The sequence below is a fragment of the Cyanistes caeruleus genome, chromosome 17, assembly GCF_971803275.1.
Source record: "Cyanistes caeruleus chromosome 17, bCyaCae1.hap1.1, whole genome shotgun sequence".
NCBI lineage: Eukaryota > Metazoa > Chordata > Aves > Passeriformes > Paridae > Cyanistes > Cyanistes caeruleus.
In genome coordinates this window covers 1,898,663-1,920,415 of record NC_141717.1, presented here as the reverse complement: position 1 = coordinate 1,920,415, position 21,753 = coordinate 1,898,663, and the positions used below count along the sequence as shown (strand labels likewise).

Below are 21,753 nucleotides of genomic sequence, written 5' to 3'. Positions count from 1 at the left end.
CCAGGTCCATGGGGTGCCTGTAGCTCACTGGGTTCTGGTGACTTCCATCCACCAGGACAGGATGAGAACCTGAATGGGAATTCCCCATTGCACCCAAACTTGGTGGGCTTTCATATAGGTGGGAAAAGACAGACACCTTTTAATCTCATGCTGTAGGACACTGAAGGGTAATAAGTAAATAATAAATCTGGTTCTGCCTGGTGCCTGCTGACTGCTCTGGCAATGTGAGAACATGGTTGTTACATTTCTTGGGAGGTTTGTAGGTGAGGCAGTGACTGCAGACTTCCTTTACATGAAGCAGAAAGTGTTGTGAGATGATGCTACAGAGAGAGAGAACATTTTCCATTTGTTGTGCCTCTCTTTGGGAGGTGCCTCAGAGCTGTGAAGCTGCTGAGATGTTGCAGGCTAGAGGCCAAAGCATCATCATGAGATGGCTCAGACGGTGTCTCCAGCTGCCCTCAGTGACAGCCGTGTCTCGTGTGCCCTGTGTCTTTCAGGTCAGTCCCTTTATCAATGAGAACACACGGCAGAAGTTCCTCATCTACAGTGGCAATAACTACCAGGGCTCAGGAGGGCTGGTGGACTATGTGGACAAGGATGTGATCCCAGACTTCCTGGGAGGAGACTGCATGGTGGGTTTTCTTTCCTCTAGTGCAGGTGCAATCTGGAACTGATTCCCTCTTCCTCAGCACCCTGGCCTTCCACTGCTTTCTGGAAGGGGGTAAGCTCTGGCCAGCATCCCCCTGCTCTGGGCACAGGGCAGTTCATTTGGGCACAGGGGGCTGCCCCCTGCAGTGGTGGTGCTGCCCTGGGGATCTACAGGGAGCTCACATAAACCTTGGCAGTTCCAGTGAACTGTGCAATTCTGGCTCAGCTGAGGGGTGAGCCCATGTCTGACAGCCAGCAAGTGTTCCTGCTTCACTGCTGGAACATCCTGAGCCCTCCTGTCTGTCTGTCTGGCCATTGCAGTGCACTGTCTCAGAAGGGGGGCTTGTCCCCAAGTCCCTTTACCAAACCGAGGACGAGCTGGAGAACCCAGATCACATCCGGCTGTGGACAGAAACCATCTACCACTCTGCAAGTGTCCTCAGAGGAGCCCCACACGAGGTACAGAGCACAGCTTGAGGTGCTGGGCTGGGACAGTGACCTGTCCTCTCTGCTGGGCCTGACTGCAGCAGCCAGGGGTTCCCACACAGGGAGCAGGAGAGGGCTCTGCAGCAGCTGCTGTTCCTGCAGTGGAACAGCTGAAGTGTGAGAGTTAAGAACAGCAGTTTGAGCAGCAGTGTCTCATCTCTACTATGGCCTGACCTTCTGTAAGGTCCAGTCTCTTCCTCCTCCCCTTCCTCCTGGGAGAAATAAAGGCCACTCAGTTTCCCTTCTGATAGTTCAGCCCCGTTCCCAGCAGTGGAGCTGGGACAGTAATGGGGGTGATAAAGGAAGGTGTGTGCTGGGAACTGCTGATGGGGGTGACCAGGAAACAGGATGTCCCAAAAAGGAGCAATTGTCAAATCAGTCTTCTGGCCTCTCTCATGGGGAGTGACTCTGATTTGGCTCTTTGCTGTGTCCTGCTTTGTGCCTCAGTTCCACTGAGGTTTTCCTAAAACAAGTAACTGATATGGGGAGAAAAGGTAAAAACACCTGAGTGGGTGTACTGTGGTGGGGTTGGGAGTTGGTGTGTATCCCCCTCAGGAATCCAAACCATCAGCCAGCTGAAGCATTGTGGAGCCAAGTCTGTTTGCCCCAGAGTGGGGAGGAACACACTGCTGCCACCTGAGCACCTGACCCTGCAAGGGGCTTGCTCTGTTCCTTTCTTAGATACTTGTGGAGATCCTGGAAGGGGAATCAGTCATCACCTGGGACTTTGACATCCTGAAGGGAGATGTGGTGTTCAGCCTCTTTCACTCCAAACGAGCTCCTGAGCCAAGTCACAAAGAAGCCACATCACCAAGTCCCTCTGCTGCAGGGGACAACGTGCAGCTCATCGACAAGAGCTGGGTGCTGGGGGTGGATTACAGCCGGGTGGAGTCTCCTCTGGTCTGCAGGGAAGGAGAGAGCATCCAGGTCAGAGGGGTTTGGGTCCTGCCATGGGTTCAGAGTCCTCCAAACTCCATATTAATCAGAAGGTAGGGAGGGAATTGATTGTGTGGGAAATCAGATACTGCTGGAAGTGGGGGCTGTGGTTATTCCCAGCAGCAGAGAAGGGGGAATTCCGCCCCCTCAGGTGAGACCCCACCTGCAGAGCTGCCTCCAGCCCTGGGGCCAGCAGCAGCAGGACGTGGAGCTGCTGGAGAGAGTCCAGAGGAGCCCATGGAGATTCCCCAAGGGCTGGAGCCCCTCTGGAGCCAGGCTGGGAGAGCTGGGGGTGCTCACCTGGAGAGGAGAAGGCTCCAGGGACACCTCAGAGCCCCTTGCAGGGCCTAAAGGGGCTCCAGGAGAGCTGCAGAGGGACTTGGGACAAGGGATGGAGGGACAGGACACAGGGAATGGCTTCCACTGCCAGAGGGCAGGGATGGATGGGATATTGGGAAGGAATTGTTCCCTGGGAGAGTGGGCAGGCCCTGGCACAGGGTGCCCAGAGCAGCTGTGGCTGTCCCTGGATCCCTGGAAGTGTCCAAGGTCAGGCTGGATGGGGCTTGGAGCTTGGAATAGTGGAAAGGGGTGGAATGGGATGAGCTTTGAGGTCCATTCCCACCCAAACCATTCTGTGATCATTTTGTTGATACCCAAAGAAAGTGAGAAATCCTAGAGTGAGTCATTGGGAAGAGACTCCAAGCTAAAATTCTAATGGAGAGTAACCTAAATTAGCTGCTTTTTTATTTTTTTATTTGCTACTGGTACTACAGGGCTATGTCTCAGGCAGGTGAGACAGGTGAATGACACCTGTGCTGGGTCATTCAGCCATTCCCCAAGACACCTGTGCTCACCTGCTGTCCCTCCCTCTCTGCAGGGCTCCCATGTCACTCGCTGGCCTGGCTTTTACATCCTGCAGTGGAGGATGCACGGGCCCCCGCCCTGCTCCAGCTCCAGCCTCCCGCGTGTGGACGACGTCCTGGCCTCCCTGCAGGGCTCCAGCCACAAGTGCAAGCTCATCTACTACTACGAGGTGCTGGCCTCCAAGGACTTCAGGTAGGGCATTTACAAGGGGTTTACTACAAGTTGCACTGAGTGTGAGTTAAACACTCAGAGACCCTCAGTGTGTTTCACTGACAGGTGGATACACACAAAATTGGTGGCATTTTATGCAACCAATCTCCTCTGGTGCTGTAGATTCCCTTGACTCTGTGTGCACCACTGGAATTTGTGCTTTGGGTCTTACTTGCAGCTACCTGAGGAGCAGAAGGTTTTAGACTCAGGACGGTTTTTATCTTAGTTGGGAATATTTTGAGAAGTTGCTTTTGGAGTATTTTAAATATCAGCTGGGCTATTTCCCCCAGATGATTTTGTTTGGCACTTGAGAAGGATGAGCAGTTCTGAACAGGTGAACAGCCAGCCTTGGCAGGGTGTGCCTGGCCTCCTCCTTCAATCCCATCTCCTGTTAATCTGAGCTCTGTGGGAGTCCTTGAGCCTTCCCTGGAGCTGGAGGGGGCATTGGGCAGAACAGACTGGAAGGTCTGGTGAGCTTGAGGTGTGACCTGGCCAGGTCCTGTGGGCTCAGAGCAGTAGAAATGCCTCACTCCAGTCGTGCTTGTTCCTTGGGGCTCTTCCTGAGCTTTTCCTCCTGCTTTTGGCAGGAGGAGCTGAGTTGGAGCTCTGCTGTTCAGCAGCCTCGAGTCCTTGGGTTTACAAGGCTGCATTTGGAGTGCTCTGGAGGTTTCCTTTCTCCTCAGGGACAGTTCCCAAAGGCTCCAGCTGTGTCCCCTTCCCCAGAACAATAGTCTGAGACAAGGGATAATATCTGTAACTGGGGAAAAAATGTCTCTGACCGATTAATTTTTCATCATGACACAGAGATTCTTAGAGAGCAGGTGGGAAATGATGGGCCAAAAAGCACTTGTGTAAGTGGTGGAGAGGAATAGCTGTCCCTTAATTGCTGCCTTCCTAACAGCACATCTGTTCTGTCCCATCCCAGGGGATCCATGTCGAGCCTGGAATCTTGCAACAGCGGCTTTTCCCAGCTGAGTGGAGTCACCACATCTTCCAGCCAGTCCCAGAGCAGCTCCCACCTCTCCAGATAGCAGAGCCAAGGCTTCAGCAGCAGGGGGACCCCCGGGGCTGCTCCAGCCCCAAACCAAAGAGCTCCAGGGCTGAGCCTCGGGGCAGTCACAGCCATTTGGACACAGAGAGGTCTCTGGGAGCTGCTTCAACCACAAAAACTGAAATTCCAAGGGCAGCTTTAGGAGTTTTGGGTCAGCTGCCTCCTTCTCAGTAGCCTCCTTCACCACCTTGGATTTTGGGTGCCTGTGAGTTTGCAGGAATCCATTCCACTCCACTCCAAAGGGCTCTTCCCATCGGTCCTTTTCCCACAGAAGAGGCTGATGTTGCCTTACCTGTCGGACCTTTAGATAATTCCTGGGTGGCAAAACTAAGGGAATGTCCTGGGTGCCCACAGGGTACTGGTTCCACACTAGACAGCCAAGTGGGCATTCCAGGGGCAGGGCCTTGGAAGGAACTGCCAATACCTGGTTACAGGTAGGACAGTTCAGAAATCACTTCCAGGCCAGACCAAAAACTTCTTCTGGTCTGGCAGGATGCTCTGGGAAATGTGTTGAATTTTTTTAACCCTGCTAAAAAACAAAGTCAAAATGATTTTTTTTTTTACAAGTTCCAGGCGTTGAATCTGCCTCCAGTGAGTGGCATCTTCCAAACTATTGATTCTTTTTACTCAGGTTTACAGCAATAATGAGTAGGTCTGTCCCATTCCCGAGTGGATGGGAACTGAATCCAATACTAAAGGGCTAAGAAAAGCAATATTTGATTTCCTGAAGGCACAAGATTTTCTGGCAGTATTACAGCACTCGCTTCTTTTAAACATGAGCTCACTTGAAACCTTTCAGAGAGGAGTGTATGTATGTAAGCACTTACTGGAGCCTATTTATTCTATACTAGCTTATTTTAAATTAATTCTTAACTTATTTATAATGTCAGAAATGACTATTTATTAAATACAGTCACCTTTTTTAATGGGATGAACTTTGTTTTAGAAAGGAATAACTAATTGTCTTCAATCCCAAGCAGTATTTCTGCTTGGGTCCAAATCTTTGTGATCACTGCATGTTCTTGCAAAAGGGCTGCATTGGAATAAGGGCTGTGTCACCTTCCTTGCAAGGAAAGGTGAGAGTCCAGTGCTTTTTTTGGGCAATTTTTTAGGATTAAGAAACAAGGACTGAGTTCAGGAGTTGTCATGAAGAGGCACCGTCTTCCTACACACCAAAAATGCCATGTTTGTCCCTGAACTTTGATTGTTCCTGTAGTCAGGTCGGGGAGCAAAGTTACCCATGTTCTTGTCCAGGTGAAAAAAAAAGAGAGCAGGTGTCAAATACTCAGCAAGTTTTTATTCAGGAATCTGTGAAGTTGTTCCTTCCTGCCCTGCTTTTTGTAATCAATGTTTTTGAAGCACCAGGCTCTGCCAAAGGAGAAGAGAGCCAAAATATTTGGGACAATGAGAGACAAAGAACTTGACACGGTTTTCAGTTGTTTGGTGGGGTTTTTAAAGGATTGGAGCCAAGGGAATCACTGTCCACCTTGCATCTCTCCCTGTGAACAGGTAATTTGGTTATGTAGAGCTCAGGAAAGTTCTGATTTCCAATTCTCATTTGTTCCATAGACCTTAATCTTTCTCCCAGGCAAATGAAACTTTTGTCTCTGGCATTTCAGCATAACTGGCATCTGATAAAGAAGGGCAAATACCACCTTTCCTCTGAAAAGTCAGGAATTCTGGAAGAAAAAGTGCATGTGTGTATCCCTCATGGAAAATCCTTGACTTACAATAAAATCTGATTCTAGAAACAGTTTCAGATTCCCAAAGCCCCAGGAGCAAACCCAGCCTTGTCCCCCCTGTGCTGTTTCAGGATTTTGCTTGCCTTTCTCACATGGTTGCTCACATCCTACAGTGGCAAAATTCCTGTTCCCTGGGTTTGCTCTGGGTAAGAATCTCTTCCTCTGCCCTGTTTTTTTTCATTTTATTTTGAAATGTGGGATATGCTGTTTTCTGCCCACCAGAAGTTTTGGGTGTTTAACTTTTGTCAGTGAAGCACCTGGAACTTGGTCAGTCTCTGAAGGGTGAGGTCAAGGGCTGGTTCCACAGGGTGTTCCTGGCTCTGGGGATATCCCAATCCCAGTTTTTCCTCTTGTCCCTTGGCAGGACCATTCCTCTGCCCATCAGAGATCATGGCACAGGTCTGTGAAGCAGCTTGTGACCTCTCTTTGGCAAGGCTGCCTGGTTTATCCCTCCTGACAATTTACTTTGAAACCAATTTAAATAATCCAGTATTTTTTTTTCCTTTTCCTCCTTGATGTTAACAGGAGAAAGGGAGCAACAGCCTGGATGCTGTGCTGTGCTTTTTAAACCTGACCTTGTGAACTGCAGATACCAGAGACACAGAATTCTTCTACATCACCTTTTTCCTCCCTCAAACGACATCAATGTGCTTTAGAAAATAAACTCAAGAGTTTTCTTCACAGTGAGCTGAGTCTGGGAGGGGTCCTGGATCCTCAGAAATCTCCTAAGCCACAACCTTGGGCCGTGGCCTCATTTTGGGTGATGCAGCAAAGCCCTTCCTGCTCCCTCCCTGCTCTGCAGCGAGGCCAATGAGCTCGGGCTGTGTGCAGGGAAGGAGCTGCTAATTAAAAACTGGCTCCCAGGAAATTGGGGCTGTCCCTGGTTCAGATGTTCCCTATGCAAACACAACACCTACCTCAGAGCTGCTGTGGTGTCTCGTGGTGCTGGGGGAGTGCAGGATGCTGTGCCAGAGGTTGCAGTTAAATACAGCCAGGTGTGACACCTTCATTCCCAGGGAGCTCTCCGGGTTTGCCCCATTCCCTGGGCTCTGTCCCAGGGCAGGGAAGGGCAAACACGGGGTGTGAGGATGGATGGTGGCTGGCCTCAGCTGTCGTTCAGGGCACAATCCTGAGCCATTCTGCTGCTCTCTGGTGTGAAGAGGGCTCTGTCCCCGCTGAAGGAGAAGGGCTGAGCTCCAGCCCCGCAGGTGTCACCTCTGCCGGGTGCCAGGGGAGCGCTGAGAGCCGCCACTGGGGGCTCTCCCAGGGAGGCACCGGAGCAGCCCCGTCCTTCCTCAGAACAGAATTCCCAACAGCCCAGGGAATCCTGAGTGACTGAGAGCAGCTGTGCTCCTCTGCTCAGCCAGCTCAGTTCCATCCCTTCCCTTCCAGGAACTGAGAGTAACAATTTGTAATCCCAGTTTGCTTTATTGGCAAAAGGCTTTGAAAATGCCACAATCCACTCGCAATTCCCAGTAGGAAGTGGCAAGCCCAGCTGTCCACCACACTGGGCTGGGAAGCTGCTGGGGCTGAGGCTTCAGGCAGGGAATCCCTCATTTCAAAAGGCATTTTATAAACTCACACTGCTTTAATATCCCAAATGTTTGCACTGTGAGCAATTAATGCAAGGAACAGCTATTAGAGACTTAGTTGACAGCAGCTGTCAAAGATTCCTGCATGCAATTAACTTTAATATTCCTCCAACACGTTTGTGATGCTCCTTATATCTGATTATTTCTCTCTTGGAAAGTGAAATTGGAGTCAAGTCACATTTACTGGATTTTTGTGACACCAACACCCACTTCCAAGCTTTCAGTTACACGTGTATTAAATGGGCATTAATTAAGTTTTTTAGCAGCACTTTCCTTTGCAGCTGGCTTTGGTTTTATACATTGAAATCTTAATTTTTCTCAGCCAAAACCCCCAAACCTCCTGTAAAAGCCCACTGCAGGGCACTGAAATAACAGATGTCCTCCAGTGGTGGTGTTTGTGGGTCCTGGTAGAGCTGTACTTTTGGGTATGTGAGAAATAAAACATCTCTGAGAACATGTGGACTTGATTCAACTGTTGATTTTAAACTGTTGAAATTGCAGGACAATTAAAATTGAAGCCTGTGTGCTGCTCTCTGGCTCCCAGAAGTAGAAGTAAGGCTTGGATTCACTTTTTGCTACTTTTTAACTAAAACGTTTGGGCTTTTTTTTTCTACAGTATCAGCATCTTTTGTTTAGTTTCCTAGCACAGAGTGGGCTGGAGCAGCACATCCTGCAGTGTGGGTGTTATTAAAAATAAAAGAGCCCCTGGGTTCCACTGGGTGGCTGAGGTTAAACTGGGAAAGGATCAGCTCCTTCTGCAGCTGCACATCACAAATTCTGAGTTTCAGGCACATAGCACTAATAGACTTTATTCAAGTTTCAAATAATGTTCTGTAAATCATAGAAAAATAGAGTCTCTTGGTTACAGGCTGATTTCATGCCAACACTGGCACAGAAATTACACAACTTTTACTTGGAGAGGTAAAAAGGGAGTGAATGCATAAAAATGTGTGGGGCTCAGACAGGCTCTCACCCCTCTGCAGCATCCAAGGGGCTCGTCCAAGGCTGGGTCTTCCCTCACAGGGAAGCAAACTCACTGTTTTCATGGAACTGTGCAAGGATGTGTCCCAGATTCCCAGAGAAGGTGCTGAGGAGCCTGACTGTGCTGGAGATCTTGCTGGTCCCTCTGAGGAGTGCCCAGCTGGGATAGGGCAGCCCAGTGTGTGTCATGCCAGCCCTGCCAGGCTGTCCCTGTCAGTGCCCCTCCTCACAGGGACAGCTCCAGGCTCTGTCAGTGCCCACGGAGCCGGGCAGAGCCTTTGGCCCCTGGGAGCTGGAGAGATGCACAAATGGAACCTGGGACCTGTCAGAGCTTTTTGTAGTGCTGTGCTGCAGGAACTGCCCCAAAACACAGCACTCATCACCCTCTGGGGCTGCTCTGGCCTGAGGATTGGTCAGACAACACTCCAGCCCTGCACGGGGCTGTCACAACCCTGCGTGGCTGGGAGAGGAGGGCTCTGCTGGCACGGGCTGCTGCAACTGTTTCAACATTTCAGATTTTCTGATTAAAATCTGAGTTCAGCAAGGAAGGGCACACATTGACTGTAATAGCCTTAAGCCCAGCTTTGTACTAGAGGCAGTTTAACTTGCATCTTAAAAAGCACTGCTTGGGTGAGCAGGGATCTTTCTGAAGTACCTGTAACTTGCATCCCTCACCTGTTTTGCTCAAGTTTTGGGAGGAACCAGCCCCTCTGGAACCTGCAGCTGTGGAATTCCCTGACCCAAGGGATGTCCTGCATCCCCTAATGCTGCAGTTCTGGGTGCTGGGGCAGCAGAGGAAAGGAAACCACAGCCCCAACAGGGCAGTTCTTGGGCTGAGGTTCCTCAGACAGCAGTCTGAGGTTTGTAGTGGGAACAGCCCCAGTCCCAGTCGGTGCTGAGGGGCAATGCAGGGTGAAATACCTCATCCCATCCATGACTCTAAAGGAACTCCTGGTTTGGCTCCTGAGTGTCCTCAGGCTCCTGAATATCCTCCTGGTCCCAGGCAGCAGAGGTGGGGTTGTGAGGGGTGTCCCCGTTGATGTCCCTCAGGGGGAGGTAGCGATAGTCCCGGTCCTGGTGCTGCCGCCCCCGCAGCACCAGCCCCACGTTCCCCAGGACACTCAGCACAAGCAGCAGGGCCAAGGCAGAGCTCAGGGACAGCCACCAGCTTCTGTGGGACACACAAATCACATCACCAACAGCTCACCTGTGGCACACGTGCCCACTGTGCAGAGGATTGTCCCTTCTCTGTGTTCCAAAGCTTCTGGCCCTGCTCTCAGGCAGGAGAGAACCAGGGAATCGTTCAGGTTGGAAAAGCCCTCCAAGATCATCGAGTCCAACCATTAACAGTGCCAAGGCCACCACTTACCCATGTCCCCAACTGCCACATCCACACAGCTTCTAAATGCCCCCAGGGATGGGGACTCCACCACCTCCCTGGGCACCCTGTACCAGGGCCTGACTGTCCTTTCTGAGAAGGAATTTCCCCAATATCCAAACTAAACCTCTCCTGGCACAACTTGAGGCCGTTTCCCCTTGTCCTGTTCCTGGGAGCAGAGTCCAACCCCCCTGGCTGTCCCCTCCTGTCAGGGAGTTGTGGAGAGTGAGGAGGACCCTCCTGAGCTGACTGAACACCCCCCCATGCTCTGTGACAGCCCTTGAGGTGCACAGAGAGCACCACACACTTACTCTGACAGAGAGAATTTTTCTTTGCTCTTTTCTTTTTTCTGGGAAGCCAAACACTGTCCAGCTGGAAAACAGAGGGAAGAAAGGTGGGGCAGGGTTTAAAATTCCACTAAGAGCAAAGTTAAGCAGAGCTTGTGACTAAGCAAACACCATTATTCACTAAAGGTACTCTCCCAGCTGTTTCCCAAAGCCCAGCCCCCTGCAGCCGGTACCTCTGTGTAAGTGCTCCTGCAGTGCCCCGTGGTGGCTGATGTTGCAGCTGCCCGTCTCGGGGTCACAGGGACACGAGTGGTCACACGCACAGCGGCTCTGGCAGCTCGGCCCAAACCAGCCCAGGGGACACTCTGGGGATGGGATCACAAAGGGATTGGTCATTGCCAAAGCTCCACCTGCTCTGAGGCTGAGGCTGCAGCAGCCTGGGAGCACCATGCTGGCAGTTCAGGGCTGCTTCTCTGGTGTGCCTCAGAGGGGATTCTGTGTAAAACTGGGATCACAGAATCATGGAATGGTTTGAGTTGGAAGGGAGTTTAAAGCTCATCTTGCACCAACCCCCTGCCATGGGCAGAGACACCTTCCTCTATGCCCCAAGCCCCATTCAACCTGGCCTTGGACACTTCCAGGGCTCCAGGGGCAGCCACAGCTGCTCTGGGCAGCATCTCTGGGATGGGATTGGCTGAGTGTTCCCAGGCTGGAACAGAACATCACTGACAGAATCAGCCAGCCAGGAAGCTCACACCCCACTGTAATAAACTCATTCACTCAGATACAGGGGGGCCTGGGGTGGTTACACGAGGCAGAACAGGGCCAGCTCTGCTAGCACTGGCACAAGGAGTGTGAGAATGGGATGGCAGGACAGCCCTCTGGAACATTCCACAGGCACTGACCTGCAGCACCTGAAGCATGGGCTACAGCAGGGCCTGGTGCAACACCCTGGAGCAGAGGATGTTCTGTGCTCACTTAAGGGCTGTCAGAAAATAATGCAGTTCTTTGGGGCTGAGACTAACCAGGAATCCACAATTTTCTGTTGCTGAAGCAAATTCCTCTTTCCTTTCTGCTCCTTCCTCTCCTTTTTAGCCCATTTGGGTAGGACAGGCAGGCCTAGAAGAGCTCTGGGGCAGAGGTGAGCAATCCCAGCACTCAGCCACAGCTCAGGATGTGCAGGGATGCTCAGCAATGAGCTGAGTGTGTGCCCTGAACAAGGAGCAAGGGCTTGAGTGTCCCACACCAAGCCAATTGTAGATGCTCCAGCTGCAATTAAACTCACACTGCCAGAAAAGAGCAGCCCAGCCCACGGGGTGGCTTTTCCCTTCCCTGCTCCCCTGGGGCAGGCAGCTGTTGGAAAGTGGCTCCCAGTCCCCTCTCCCAGGCTGTGAAGAGGCAGTGGAGTAGCAGGCAGTATTTACCTTCAGTGCAGTTGCTGCCAGTCCAGCCGGCGTCACACAGGCATCCAGCTGTGCAAACACATGCAACAGGCATTACTGACAGCAAAAAAACACTTGCAAGCAGCAAGGACTTGACATTAGGAGCCTCTGCCTCTTGAGGTGACCTCTTACCCCTGCCAGCAAACCCCCAGAGGAGAAACCTGCGCTCACACAAAGGGTGGGCTCACACACATCCCCCTTCCTCAGCTGCCAAATGCAGCAGAATCCCTGCTGACAGCATTCCCTGGGATCAGCTCTGGGTCAGCTACACCTGCACCCACCAAGCTCTGCCCAGCCACTGCCCTGGGACATGCATGGACAAGAGTCAGGAGGACAGGAAGAGGGTAACAGGACTGGGCATGAGGGGCAGAAGCTGGGGACAGCCATTCCAGCAATCCCTAGGTTCAGATTCATAGAAAAGCAGCAACTGCACACTTGTAAAAAGTTATGAAGTAGGAAAGGCAAGTGAAGAAGGAACAGTAAGGGGAGGGGACAGAAGCAGCTGCTGTCACACAGCATAACACACAGCCCTGCCCATCAGCAGCCTCACAAGAAACCCAGAGCACAACCCTGGGGCAGAAAGGGAAACCGAGGCACGGAGCTTGCACACAGCCAGCCCCGAGCCCCAGCCCAGCCCTGCTGCCGGCTCCTCAAGGCAAGGTGTTCTGATCAGGAGAGGGGAAGCAGCCCCACCCACCCAGCTGGTACCCGGCAGGTAGGCTGGATATTCCCCGGGGCTATTCCCCAGGGATGCACGGCCAGGCCGTGCTCTCCCTGCAGCGCCCCTCGGTGTCAGCCCGCAGGGACTCACCGGCGCTGCAGACGCCGTGCAGGCTGCAGTTGGCAGGGCCGCAGTCCAGGGTGTCGCAGGCAGGACCTGCCCAGAAGGGGCCGTGGCAGTGGCACTGGCCGGCCACGCAGAGCCCGTGGCCGCTGCAGTCGGGAGGGTCACAGCCCGGCTCGTGCACACACACCACCGTGGAGATGCTCCGGGGACACCGCCACATGCTGTTGAAGGAGCTGGGACAGCAGAGGGGACAGCAGAGGGGACAGCGTGAGCTGAGCCAGCACTGCCCTGCCCAGCACAACCCAACAGCCTTTCTATAACCCAGAGATTTCCTCCTGATCCACACTGGCAAACGGGAACATTAATACTGGGAAAATATAATAATGAAACCACATTGGAGTCAATGTTTTAACTGAGTTATAAATCCCATCTGATAGGTATCATTTCAAATATGGAATTACAGAAGCAACACAGTCTCCCTTAAAGCAGTCCCAGCTTCCCTCATTTTGGCACCCAGCAGATGTTTCCTTGAATGTTTTTTGCTTTGATATAAATTATATCACTGTAGTTATGGCAACTGAATGTTAAATCCCTTCATGTTTACAGTCAGAACTGAGTAAAAGTTGAATTTAAAACAAAATATTCTTTAGATTCCCTCCAATGAGGCAGGGCAGGGTCTCCCAGTCAATGTTTCTCTTCCATAATAATAAGCTGCTGACAGATCTCTGCTAATTCCCATGGATGTGCAGCTCTGAATCTCCCAGACTAAGAGCTGCTGCCTTATCCGATTCCCACATCAGCTACTCAGTCAAAGCCACAGCTTTGCTGCCTGTCTGGAACCAGCTCAGCTTTAATCCTGGATAACTAAGTGGAAAAAACATGGAGTCATTCAATCTCTTTAAATTCTAGAGCTGCTCTCTCCAGCAGATCCTGTCAGCTGCCTTTGCTGTGCCCTTCCAGGCAGGCCAGGGCGTGGTGCTGGGCTCTGCACCCTGACAGGAGCTGCAGGGCCCCGGGGCAGCCCTGGGCACGAGGCAGCAGCACCTACCAGTGCTCAGAGGGGTAGTTGGCCAGGGTCCCATTCAGGACCAGTGTGGCAGAGCCTCCACCATCCAGGTTGATAGCGTTGACGACTCCCTGCTGCTTCAGGAACTCTGCCATTTCCCACAGGTTGACCCTGCAAAGCAGAGGTTGTTTGCTGATTTGCCTTCAGTGAAGCTGTTAGATCAGGAGCTTGTTCTCTGTGTGGTGGAAGGGGAAGCTCTCCCATCCCAGGCACCCTGAGGAGGACTGGGTGAGCCTTTTCTGGCTCTCCTGAGCTCTGCAAGCCTCTGCCTTAAAACATGTCCCTGACAGCTGCAGTGTCCCTCCAGTCCCAGGAATTTAAGACCTTACCCCAGCCCTCACCCTCTGGATTCTGTCTGTCCATCCACATGAACCAAGACCAGGCGGCCCTGACGGTCATGTCCCACCGCAGTCCTGGCTGAGATGACATTGATGAACGTGTCGAAGGTTCCTGCAGGACAGGGAACAATTCACACTCAGCTGGGGGACAGAATGGGCTGTTAAGACACATCTGTCTGTGAAAGGGCTCCCAGCAAGGGCTTCATCTGAACTGAAACACAGTGAGAGCACAGCCCGGGCTCCCCTTGCTCATCCAAGCCCTACAAAACTGCTCTTGATTAAGATTTTGTCTGGCACAGGGACAAAGCAGGGGATTCACAATCCCTTGGCTTTAAACTCCTGTAAGAGTCACATGCTTTGAATTTCTCTGGACAGTTTAGACATGATAGGAATTGCTCCCCTGGGAGGGTGGGCAGGCCCTGGCACAGGGTGCCCAGAGCAGCTGTGGCTGCCCCTGGATCCCTGGAAGTGCCCAAGGCCAGGCTGGACAGGGCTTGGAGCAACCTGGTCTGGTGGAAGGTGTCCCTGCCCATGGCAGTGGTCTGGAATAAGATGGTCTTTAAGGTCCTTCCAACCCAAACTATTCTATGATTCTATGAAAGTTGGACTTCATAAGTGCCCCTTCTCCCAAGAGTCCCAGGAGAAGGACAATCCATGGCCAGGCTGAAGCCAGGCCCCACAATATTTACCTGTGGTTTGAGTGTCACCACACTCGGCCGCCCGGCTCTGGTTGATGTACACCTCTCCATTCCTCAGCAGCCAAACCACCCCACTGACAAGCTGCACAAAAGGGTTTGATTGATCCAGGACATCCTCCTCAGACAGGTAACTAGGAACAGAGGGCAGGAGGGTTACCCACAGTCACAGCATGTCATGTTAAAGCCTCTCCTGCTGCCAGCAGGCTCCTGAAGCAGGGAGGAGGGCAGAAGAAGGCAGAATGAAGGATAGCTACATCCAAAACCAGGGGTCAAGCAGTGTGAAACATCATTTTAGCAGCCAGAGCAGCCCCTGTTCTCTGCTCTTCTGCACAAACCCACAGCTAATGATGGTCCCAGGCCAACAACACTGCCAGCAATGCCAGCAATGGCAGCAATGTGGCCAATGGATCCGAGCCAAGGTAACAAGGACAGAAAACACCTGGCAGAACACAAGGACAGAGCCACTGCCAAATACTCAGGGATCTGTGGAAGCAGCTGTAACATCTTGCTGCCTGTCAGCTTCTATTCTCCAAAAATGTGACACCAAACAGGTTTGGAGAGCATTTGGAGCTACAGCATCCAGCCTGCCTGCAGCTGCACTGGATGTTCCTGCTCCTTCCATCTGGGAAGGAGGTTCCACTGCTCCTGCTCAGCTGCCACCTCCATGCTCGGGTGTTGTGTGTCACCACAGGCTGCTTCCCGAGGGATGCTGCTCTCTCCTGAGTCAGGGTGATGAGGAACAGAGCCTGCTGCTGGGGGATGTTTGCAACTGAGAGGCCGGGAGCAGGGGCTGGAGCTGGACAGCTGTGCTCTGCCAGAGAGTTTGGGTTTAAAGGTGACTTTTTTGATGTCTTGTGGGACCTGGATGCCCAATTTTTACTTGTTTGGTATCTGTGACTGTGGGCAAAGAAAGCTTTATACTTTGTAGAAAAGTGTTACTGTAAATACCTGAATGGAAAATATGCAAAACAAATTCCCTTTTCCCATGGGAAAGAAACAAGAAGACAACATGAACACGGCTGAAAATAGATCAAACTACAAAACAGTTTGGGCAGGGACTGACAGCTTGTAAAACCTGGATTCACCCACTCAGCCCAGGGAGCAGCAGCAGCAGCTTTGCAGGGTGGGGTAACTGTGTCCAGCTGGTCATGATGCAGGGTGAAAAACTGAAGTTGTGAACAACTTTCCCCACTGTCCTGACAGCCAAAATTATTTACACCTAAACTATTTTTCTGATCATGATCTGGAAGGCACAAAGCCACCAAACACCACAATAGCTCCATTTACCAGGGACAACCTGCCAGAGCTGTGGAACAGCAGGGCAGAGCTGAGGTTAAGGACTCAGTGACTCTGAAATTGCTGCTGGTCCCCTCTGCAGAAGCCCCCTCACAGGAGGGACATGTCACTGACCCACACAGCCCCTCTCCCACATAAACCAAGGCCATGATACTCAGGGCTGTCAGAATGGCTGCAGGATAAAGCCCTGGCTTGGCACACTCAGTGTGGCTTTGCAGGGATCCTTCTTGAGGCCTGGGACTGAGCTACCACAAGGGTGGAGGATGCAGCTTCTAGGTCGCTGCTGCATCTTCTGAGACCATCAGAAGGGTCCTGGGAACCCCTCTGTGACTTTTAGGATCCTCCTGCTGCTGGGGAAGGGCAGCTCCTGGAGGTGTTGCAAATATCAAGTTAGGTATCAAAGTCAAATATTCCTCATCAGAGGGTGATCAGAGCTTCTGTCTCCAGCTGCTTGGGGAGGGTCACATGCCCAGGTGAGCAAGAGGCCAATGGCACCTGGCCAATGGCACAGTGTGGCCACAGGCCCAGGGCAGTGACCATCCCCTGTGCTGGGCACTGCTGAGACACCTCCAGTCCTGGGGACAGTCCTGGGCCCCTCATGACAGGAAGGACATTGAGGGGCTGGAGCATGTCCAGAGAAGGGAACAGAGCTGGGAAGGGGCTGGAGCAGCAGGAGCAGCTGAGGGAGCTGGGAAAGGGGCTCAGCCTGGAGAAAAGGAGGCTCAGGGGGCCCTTCTGGCTCTACACAACTCCCTGACAGGAGGGGACAGCCGGGGGGAGTCGGGCTCTGCTGCCAGGGAACAGGGACAGGAGGAGAGGGAACGGCCTCAGGCTGGGCCAGGGGAGGTTTAGATTGGATATGGGGAAAAATCCTTAATGGAAAGGGTGGTCAGGCATTGGCACAGCTGCCCAGGGCAGTGGTGGAGTCACTGCCCTTAGTGTTCCAAAAAAGTGTTAATATGGTCAATCACAGGTTTTCCCAGAGAGGATGTAGAGTCTCCATTCTTGGAGATGTTCAAAATCGAACCAGACATGGCCCTGAGCAGCCATCCAACCTGTGCTGAGCTGGGTGAGGCACCTCCTGAGGTCCCTTCCAAAGCCCAGCCTCTCTGTACTGCCACCAGAGCACACACACTCCACTCTGCATCTCCTCTGTGGTGAACACAGAGCCCTCTCCCCTTCCACCCCACCCAGCGTCCCTACTGCACACTGGGAGAGCAGACACTGCAACCTAAGCAGCTGGGGATCATAACTTACTAAGCTCCTTTTCATCCTAGGACATGAGCCTAGGGCCACAGAAATAGCTCCATGAGGTACAGCACTCCAAGTGAGCTTCCGTTCTAACTGGGGAGGCCAAAGAGGCAGTGCTGGGATGAGCTTCGTGCCCAGTGATGCCTGAGAGTCTTCAGGCTAGAGAGCATTCTCCAAACACCCCCCAGCTCTTACCCAAACACCATGGTGCCATCTTTCCGGATGCCAAACTGTGCGTTTTGTAGGCCTCCAGAGTCTCTCACCAGCTTTCCATCGCTCACAACATTCCCAAGGCACTCTCCAGTTTCCATGTTAAAGTACCCGCCGTTCTGGGCCACCAGACACTTCCTGAGTTTTGCAGTCTCCTCCACGGTGGCTCTGCGTTGAGCCAGGCAGCCGCCGGCACCGCCCGGCTCCAGCACAGAGAAGGTGCTCAGGGGGTTCCTCACGAAAGTGAAGTGCCCATAGATCACCTTGCGGCCGCTGCCCTCTGGGTGGATGTACGAGACAAACGTTCTGGTGACAGCCACCGGGCCGGCCGTGCTGTTGTCGCCGGGCCACGCTTCGTGCGTGATGTTGCCGTATTTGACAGGCTGGCAGTCCCTGACGTGCCGGTGGCTGTGCCGAGGGCCGTGCTGCCGGGGCGGGTAGGGCTGCAGCAGAGGCTCGCTGAGGGGGCTCCTGCAATGACAACACCCGGTTGTCCCGAGGCCGCAAACGCGGGCTGGTGAGAGCGGCGCAGCTCTGGGTGGGCACGGCGTCGCTGACACCCCAGGCCCGCTGCTCCCGCGTCCCCGCTGTGACCCACCGCGGTTCAAGGGCGGCTGTCCCGCTCGGCACCCGCTCCACCAGCCCGACCTCAGGCACCGGGAGCCCCCGGAACCGGGCACGGCCGCGCCCCGGGACAGGGGGTGCCCGGACACTCACCCGGCGCCGCGGGCCACCTGCAGCAAGCCGAGCATCGCCAACGCGGCCGCCAGGGCCGTCCCGACCCCCGCTCGCCCCGATCCCCGTCCCGGAGCCGGGCCTGCCCTGACCCCCGCCCGGCCGGGACCCCCGCCCGCGGCACCCGCGGCCCCACACGCCGCCATCTTGGCGGGCGCGTGGGCGGTGGCAGCGCCCTCTGGCGGCTGGCGGGGCCGGGAGGGCGTCGGAGCGGGGCCGGGGCAGCTCCCTCAGGGACACGGGCCGGGAACCCGGGACAGCTCCCACAGAAACACGGGCCGGGAACCTGGGACAGAGCTCCGGACACGGGCCGGGAACCCGGGACAGAGCTCCGGACACGGGCCGGGAACCCGGGACAGCTCCCACAGAAACACGGGCCGGGAACCCGGGACAGAGCTCCGGACACGGGCCGGGAACCCGGGACAGAGCTCCCACAGAAACACGGGCCGAGGGTCCGGCTCTTTCCCCACAGCACCTCTGACACTCCCACGTGTGGGAGCAGCACAGCACACACCGCCCTTACAGCCACTGCAGATCCACCAGCCCCTTGCGGAGAATTAAGACTGTGTCTGTTTTCCAGAACAGAAAAATAACTACTCTGAGGAAATGATGGTAGATTCAGGTAGCTCTGGGTTATCCTGAATCCAGCTTCTGTTGCTGGATCCTGTGGTATGCCATGGCTAATGGAGTAATGATGAAAATTAGCTGCAGTTTACAAACTGGGAGATTTTCTCTTTAAAGTAATGTCTAAGTCAAATACGTTACTAAAATAATTAAATCACAGAGTCATGGAATGGTTTGGGTTAGAAGGGACCTTAAAGCTCATCCAGTGCCAACCCCTGCCATGGCAGGGACACCTTCCCCTGTCCCAGGCTGCTCCAAGCCCCATCCAGCCTGGCCTTGGACACTTCCAGGGATCCAGGGGCAGCCACAGCTTCTCTGGGCACCCTGTGCCAGGGCCTGCCCACCCTGCCAGGGAACAATTCCTTCCCAGTATCCCATCTAACCCTGCCCTCTGGCAGTGGAAGCCATTCCCTGTGTCCTATCACATTGTCAAAGTCCCTCTCCAGCTCTCTTCAGGCCTTGATTCCATAAATGAGGTGATACAAGGACAGGTATCACCCCTGTGCCGTTGGGAGCAGGGCTGTGGAGCCACAAACTTGAGGCTGTATTGCAGGAGTTTCCATATGTGCTGTATTCCAGTGTTTTCATAGCCAGTGGATTATGCCTCAGCTTTCCCAGGATAAAAGCACCTGGTTCAGGTAAATAAATGTGCTGCTGTCTCAGGTGTCTTGCAGGTGGGAAAATGTAATTTTATCTTACAAATTAACCAGAAAACTCCCTTAGGACAAGCCAGTGCATTAAAAGATCTTAGCTAATGGGTTATTATGCCTCTAGTTTTATTCAGCCATGGAGAACTGCAGGTGTCCTGCTTATGTTTCCAACTGGCAATGAGCTGTCCAGTGGAACTCCAGGGTGGCCTAAAGGTGGTTTTCATGGTCTAAACTCAGCTCTACACAAGGCATGAGTAGAGCGCTCTGGGAGTTCACTCAGGTTTGTGCTTGGCCTTTTGCTCAAACAGCTTCAGCTTTTCACAGGGATTGTCGTGTTCTAAGGGTTCCACTGGGAGGCTTCCACTCAGTTCCCAAACTCACCCAGTCTTTTCCATAGCTTACAAGAGAGTCTGGAATCACAACATACAGTGTAGAATCAATGGACCTAAAGTCACCTTTGGAAATCCTCTTCCAGCTTGGAATGAAAAACAAAGCAGTATTTGAAAATGGAATAGTCTCTCCTTTCCATATAGTGCATTTTCTTTTCAGTTTACTTTCCTCTCTAAAGCAGCTCCTTCCACCTCATTAAGTGGAGTACAAGGGACTTGTTTTTCCAGAATTGCTCAGAGGAAAGGGTGGCATTGCCAGAATTCCAGTGTTTGTTTTGCAGTGACACATGATTTCCCCACTAATTGAGATAACTACCTGTTGTTAAAGATAACCAGTCTCCATTCCAGGTGTGTCACAACCACATTCATGTCCCCAAAATGCAGGGTCTAAAGTACATGTGTGTGCAGGGGCTGGGAAAACACCTTGTGTTTCACTGGGCTGAAAAAATCTCAGCAGCTGAGCTTTGGTATGAAGACACAGCCCCAACCCTAACTGTAGTCCTAGACTCAGTCAGGCTCTAAATGAGAATATCTCTGTTTCATCACTCAGTGAAGGTCAGCCAGTGGGTGTTTTTTCCTGTTATCAGAATGAATATCATGAGAGGAATGTGCATGCTGAGGTCTAGATCTAATACTAATTCCAATTATATATTGGAATATAAGGCAGATATTCTCCTGTCTTCAGCCTGTAGTTCAGTCCAGCTCTGAAAATCTGAGCATGAACACAATTAGAAAGTATTTTATTATTTTCCTGCAATTTGAAAATTTTATGGTGGGAAAAAACCTTGTCTAATAATTACTAATTTGAATTTCCGTATGGTTATCAGCCATATACACTGGATTTGCTTTTCCTGATTATTTCCCTTCTTCCTCTTCTATGCCCTGGGAGGAAATAAAAAAATGTATTTCTATAACCTAAACCTGTGCCTGCCTGAAAATGTGTCTAAGCCAATATAAACCATTCAGGGGAAACTGTCTTTGAGAAGCTGCATAAAAATTTCCTAAGTCACTTCTTTTACCTTCACTCCTTCCTTAGGGATTTTTTGGGTGGGGAGAAAATGAATAAAGCAGATAAAAAGCAGCTGGTGAGGCTAAAAGGCAGCAGCTGTAAGAAAGAAGGGTGCAGAGTTTGGAGTGGTTGAGGAGAAAGGAGCATTAAAAGGGAGCATGCAGTGAGTTGGAACGAGATGGCCTTTAAGGTTCTTTCCAATCCAAACTATTCAGTGATTCTGTGATCCTGCAGCATTTCCCTTCAGACAGGAAGGTCAGAAGACTTGATGAAAAACCTGACATTAGATGAGGTAAAGCAGGTGTACAGTTCATGCCACTGCAGGCATATAATAAATAATAATAAACAATAAGATTAATTTCATATTTTAGAGCATGATGACTGTTAGAGGAACATTAGGGCCAGTCCTCCCTTCAAGCACCACAGGCTCTTCAGGGCAAAGCCCAGGGGTGTCCCAGTAGCACCAGACCAGGCCATGGGCCAGTGCTGGGCCACCTGGAGTGGCATTTCAGGCCACCTGGAATAGCTTCCAAATTTAGGTTATTCTGCAGCCAACTCCTTTCATCTCCACTGTAGCAGGGTTTGTGTTTTAGAAATTGAGTAAAAAGAGAACAAACACAAGAAACAAATTGCCTTGCTGTTAAAAATGGCCATAATTTATCCCTCATGATATAGCACAGTGCCAGTGCTCTGAGCCCTTTGGAGTCACATTGAATTTGTAAGCACTGATATCCTGTGCCCCACAGTGCAGGTGTGATTGCTGCAAGTACTTGTTACTGGGATATTCTGTGTTAAAAGAAAAAAAAACCAAAAACAAAAAGTGGGTTTTAAAAGGTTTGAACTACATATATCATGGCAATAAGAGTAACCAGGGTAGTAGTAGGTTGTCATGAGATCTGTTTGAGGTATTTGAATTGGAGACTTCTGGGATGGGTGAGGCTCCATTTGTAAGAGGGATTTTGGCTGCTCTGTCTCTTTTTATTTCATTCACAGCAATCCATCGAGGGCAGGAGGACTCGGGATGGAGTTTAAATAGACTATTTCTAGGGTAAGTGCAAACAGCATTTCCAAACTTTCTGAAAT

At 52.0% G+C, this 21,753-nt stretch overlaps 2 protein-coding genes across 9 annotated transcripts in view; one reads left to right on the top strand and one right to left on the bottom strand.

Annotated features, from left to right (window-relative positions):
- SEC14L5 (SEC14 like lipid binding 5) overlaps positions 1-7,985 on the top strand; it is a 40,456-nt gene extending 32,471 nt beyond the window's left edge. For all 8 annotated transcript variants that reach the window (XM_086854576.1, XM_086854569.1, XM_086854570.1 and 5 more), the window contains 5 exons: positions 498-632; positions 970-1,107; positions 1,816-2,061; positions 2,948-3,126; positions 4,070-7,985. In XM_086854576.1, the coding sequence (XP_086710702.1) occupies positions 498-632; positions 970-1,107; positions 1,816-2,061; positions 2,948-3,126; positions 4,070-4,175 (804 nt within the window). In that variant the 3' untranslated portion in view covers positions 4,176-7,985. The remainder of the gene's footprint in view (positions 1-497; positions 633-969; positions 1,108-1,815; positions 2,062-2,947; positions 3,127-4,069) is intronic.
- Positions 7,986-8,311: 326 nt separating this feature from the next.
- Positions 8,312-18,152, bottom strand: NAGPA (N-acetylglucosamine-1-phosphodiester alpha-N-acetylglucosaminidase). Its single transcript, XM_086854578.1, has 10 exons — positions 17,981-18,152; positions 17,249-17,734; positions 14,498-14,637; positions 13,812-13,920; positions 13,453-13,581; positions 12,429-12,637; positions 11,600-11,647; positions 10,409-10,540; positions 10,200-10,260; positions 8,312-9,681 (listed from the first exon to the last, which is right to left on the bottom strand). Exons 1-10 carry the CDS (start codon positions 18,142-18,144, stop codon positions 9,450-9,452), a joined length of 1,710 nt encoding a protein of 569 aa, XP_086710704.1. The 5' UTR covers positions 18,145-18,152; the 3' UTR covers positions 8,312-9,449.
- Positions 18,153-21,753: the final 3,601 nt, after the last annotated feature.

Excerpts from the sequence above, each read along its gene's own strand:
- NAGPA (XM_086854578.1), bottom strand. The coding sequence starts at position 18,144 with ATGGCGGCGTGTGGGGCCGCGGGTGCCGCGGGCGGGGGTCCCGGCCGG. Across the intron at positions 10,541-11,599 it reads TGGCAGCAACTGCACTGAAG|AGTGTCCCCTGGGCTGGTTT; the intron begins GTAAATACTGCC and ends TCCCATCCCCAG. Across the intron at positions 9,682-10,199 it reads GAAAAATTCTCTCTGTCAGA|AAGCTGGTGGCTGTCCCTGA; the intron begins GTAAGTGTGTGG and ends TGTGTCCCACAG.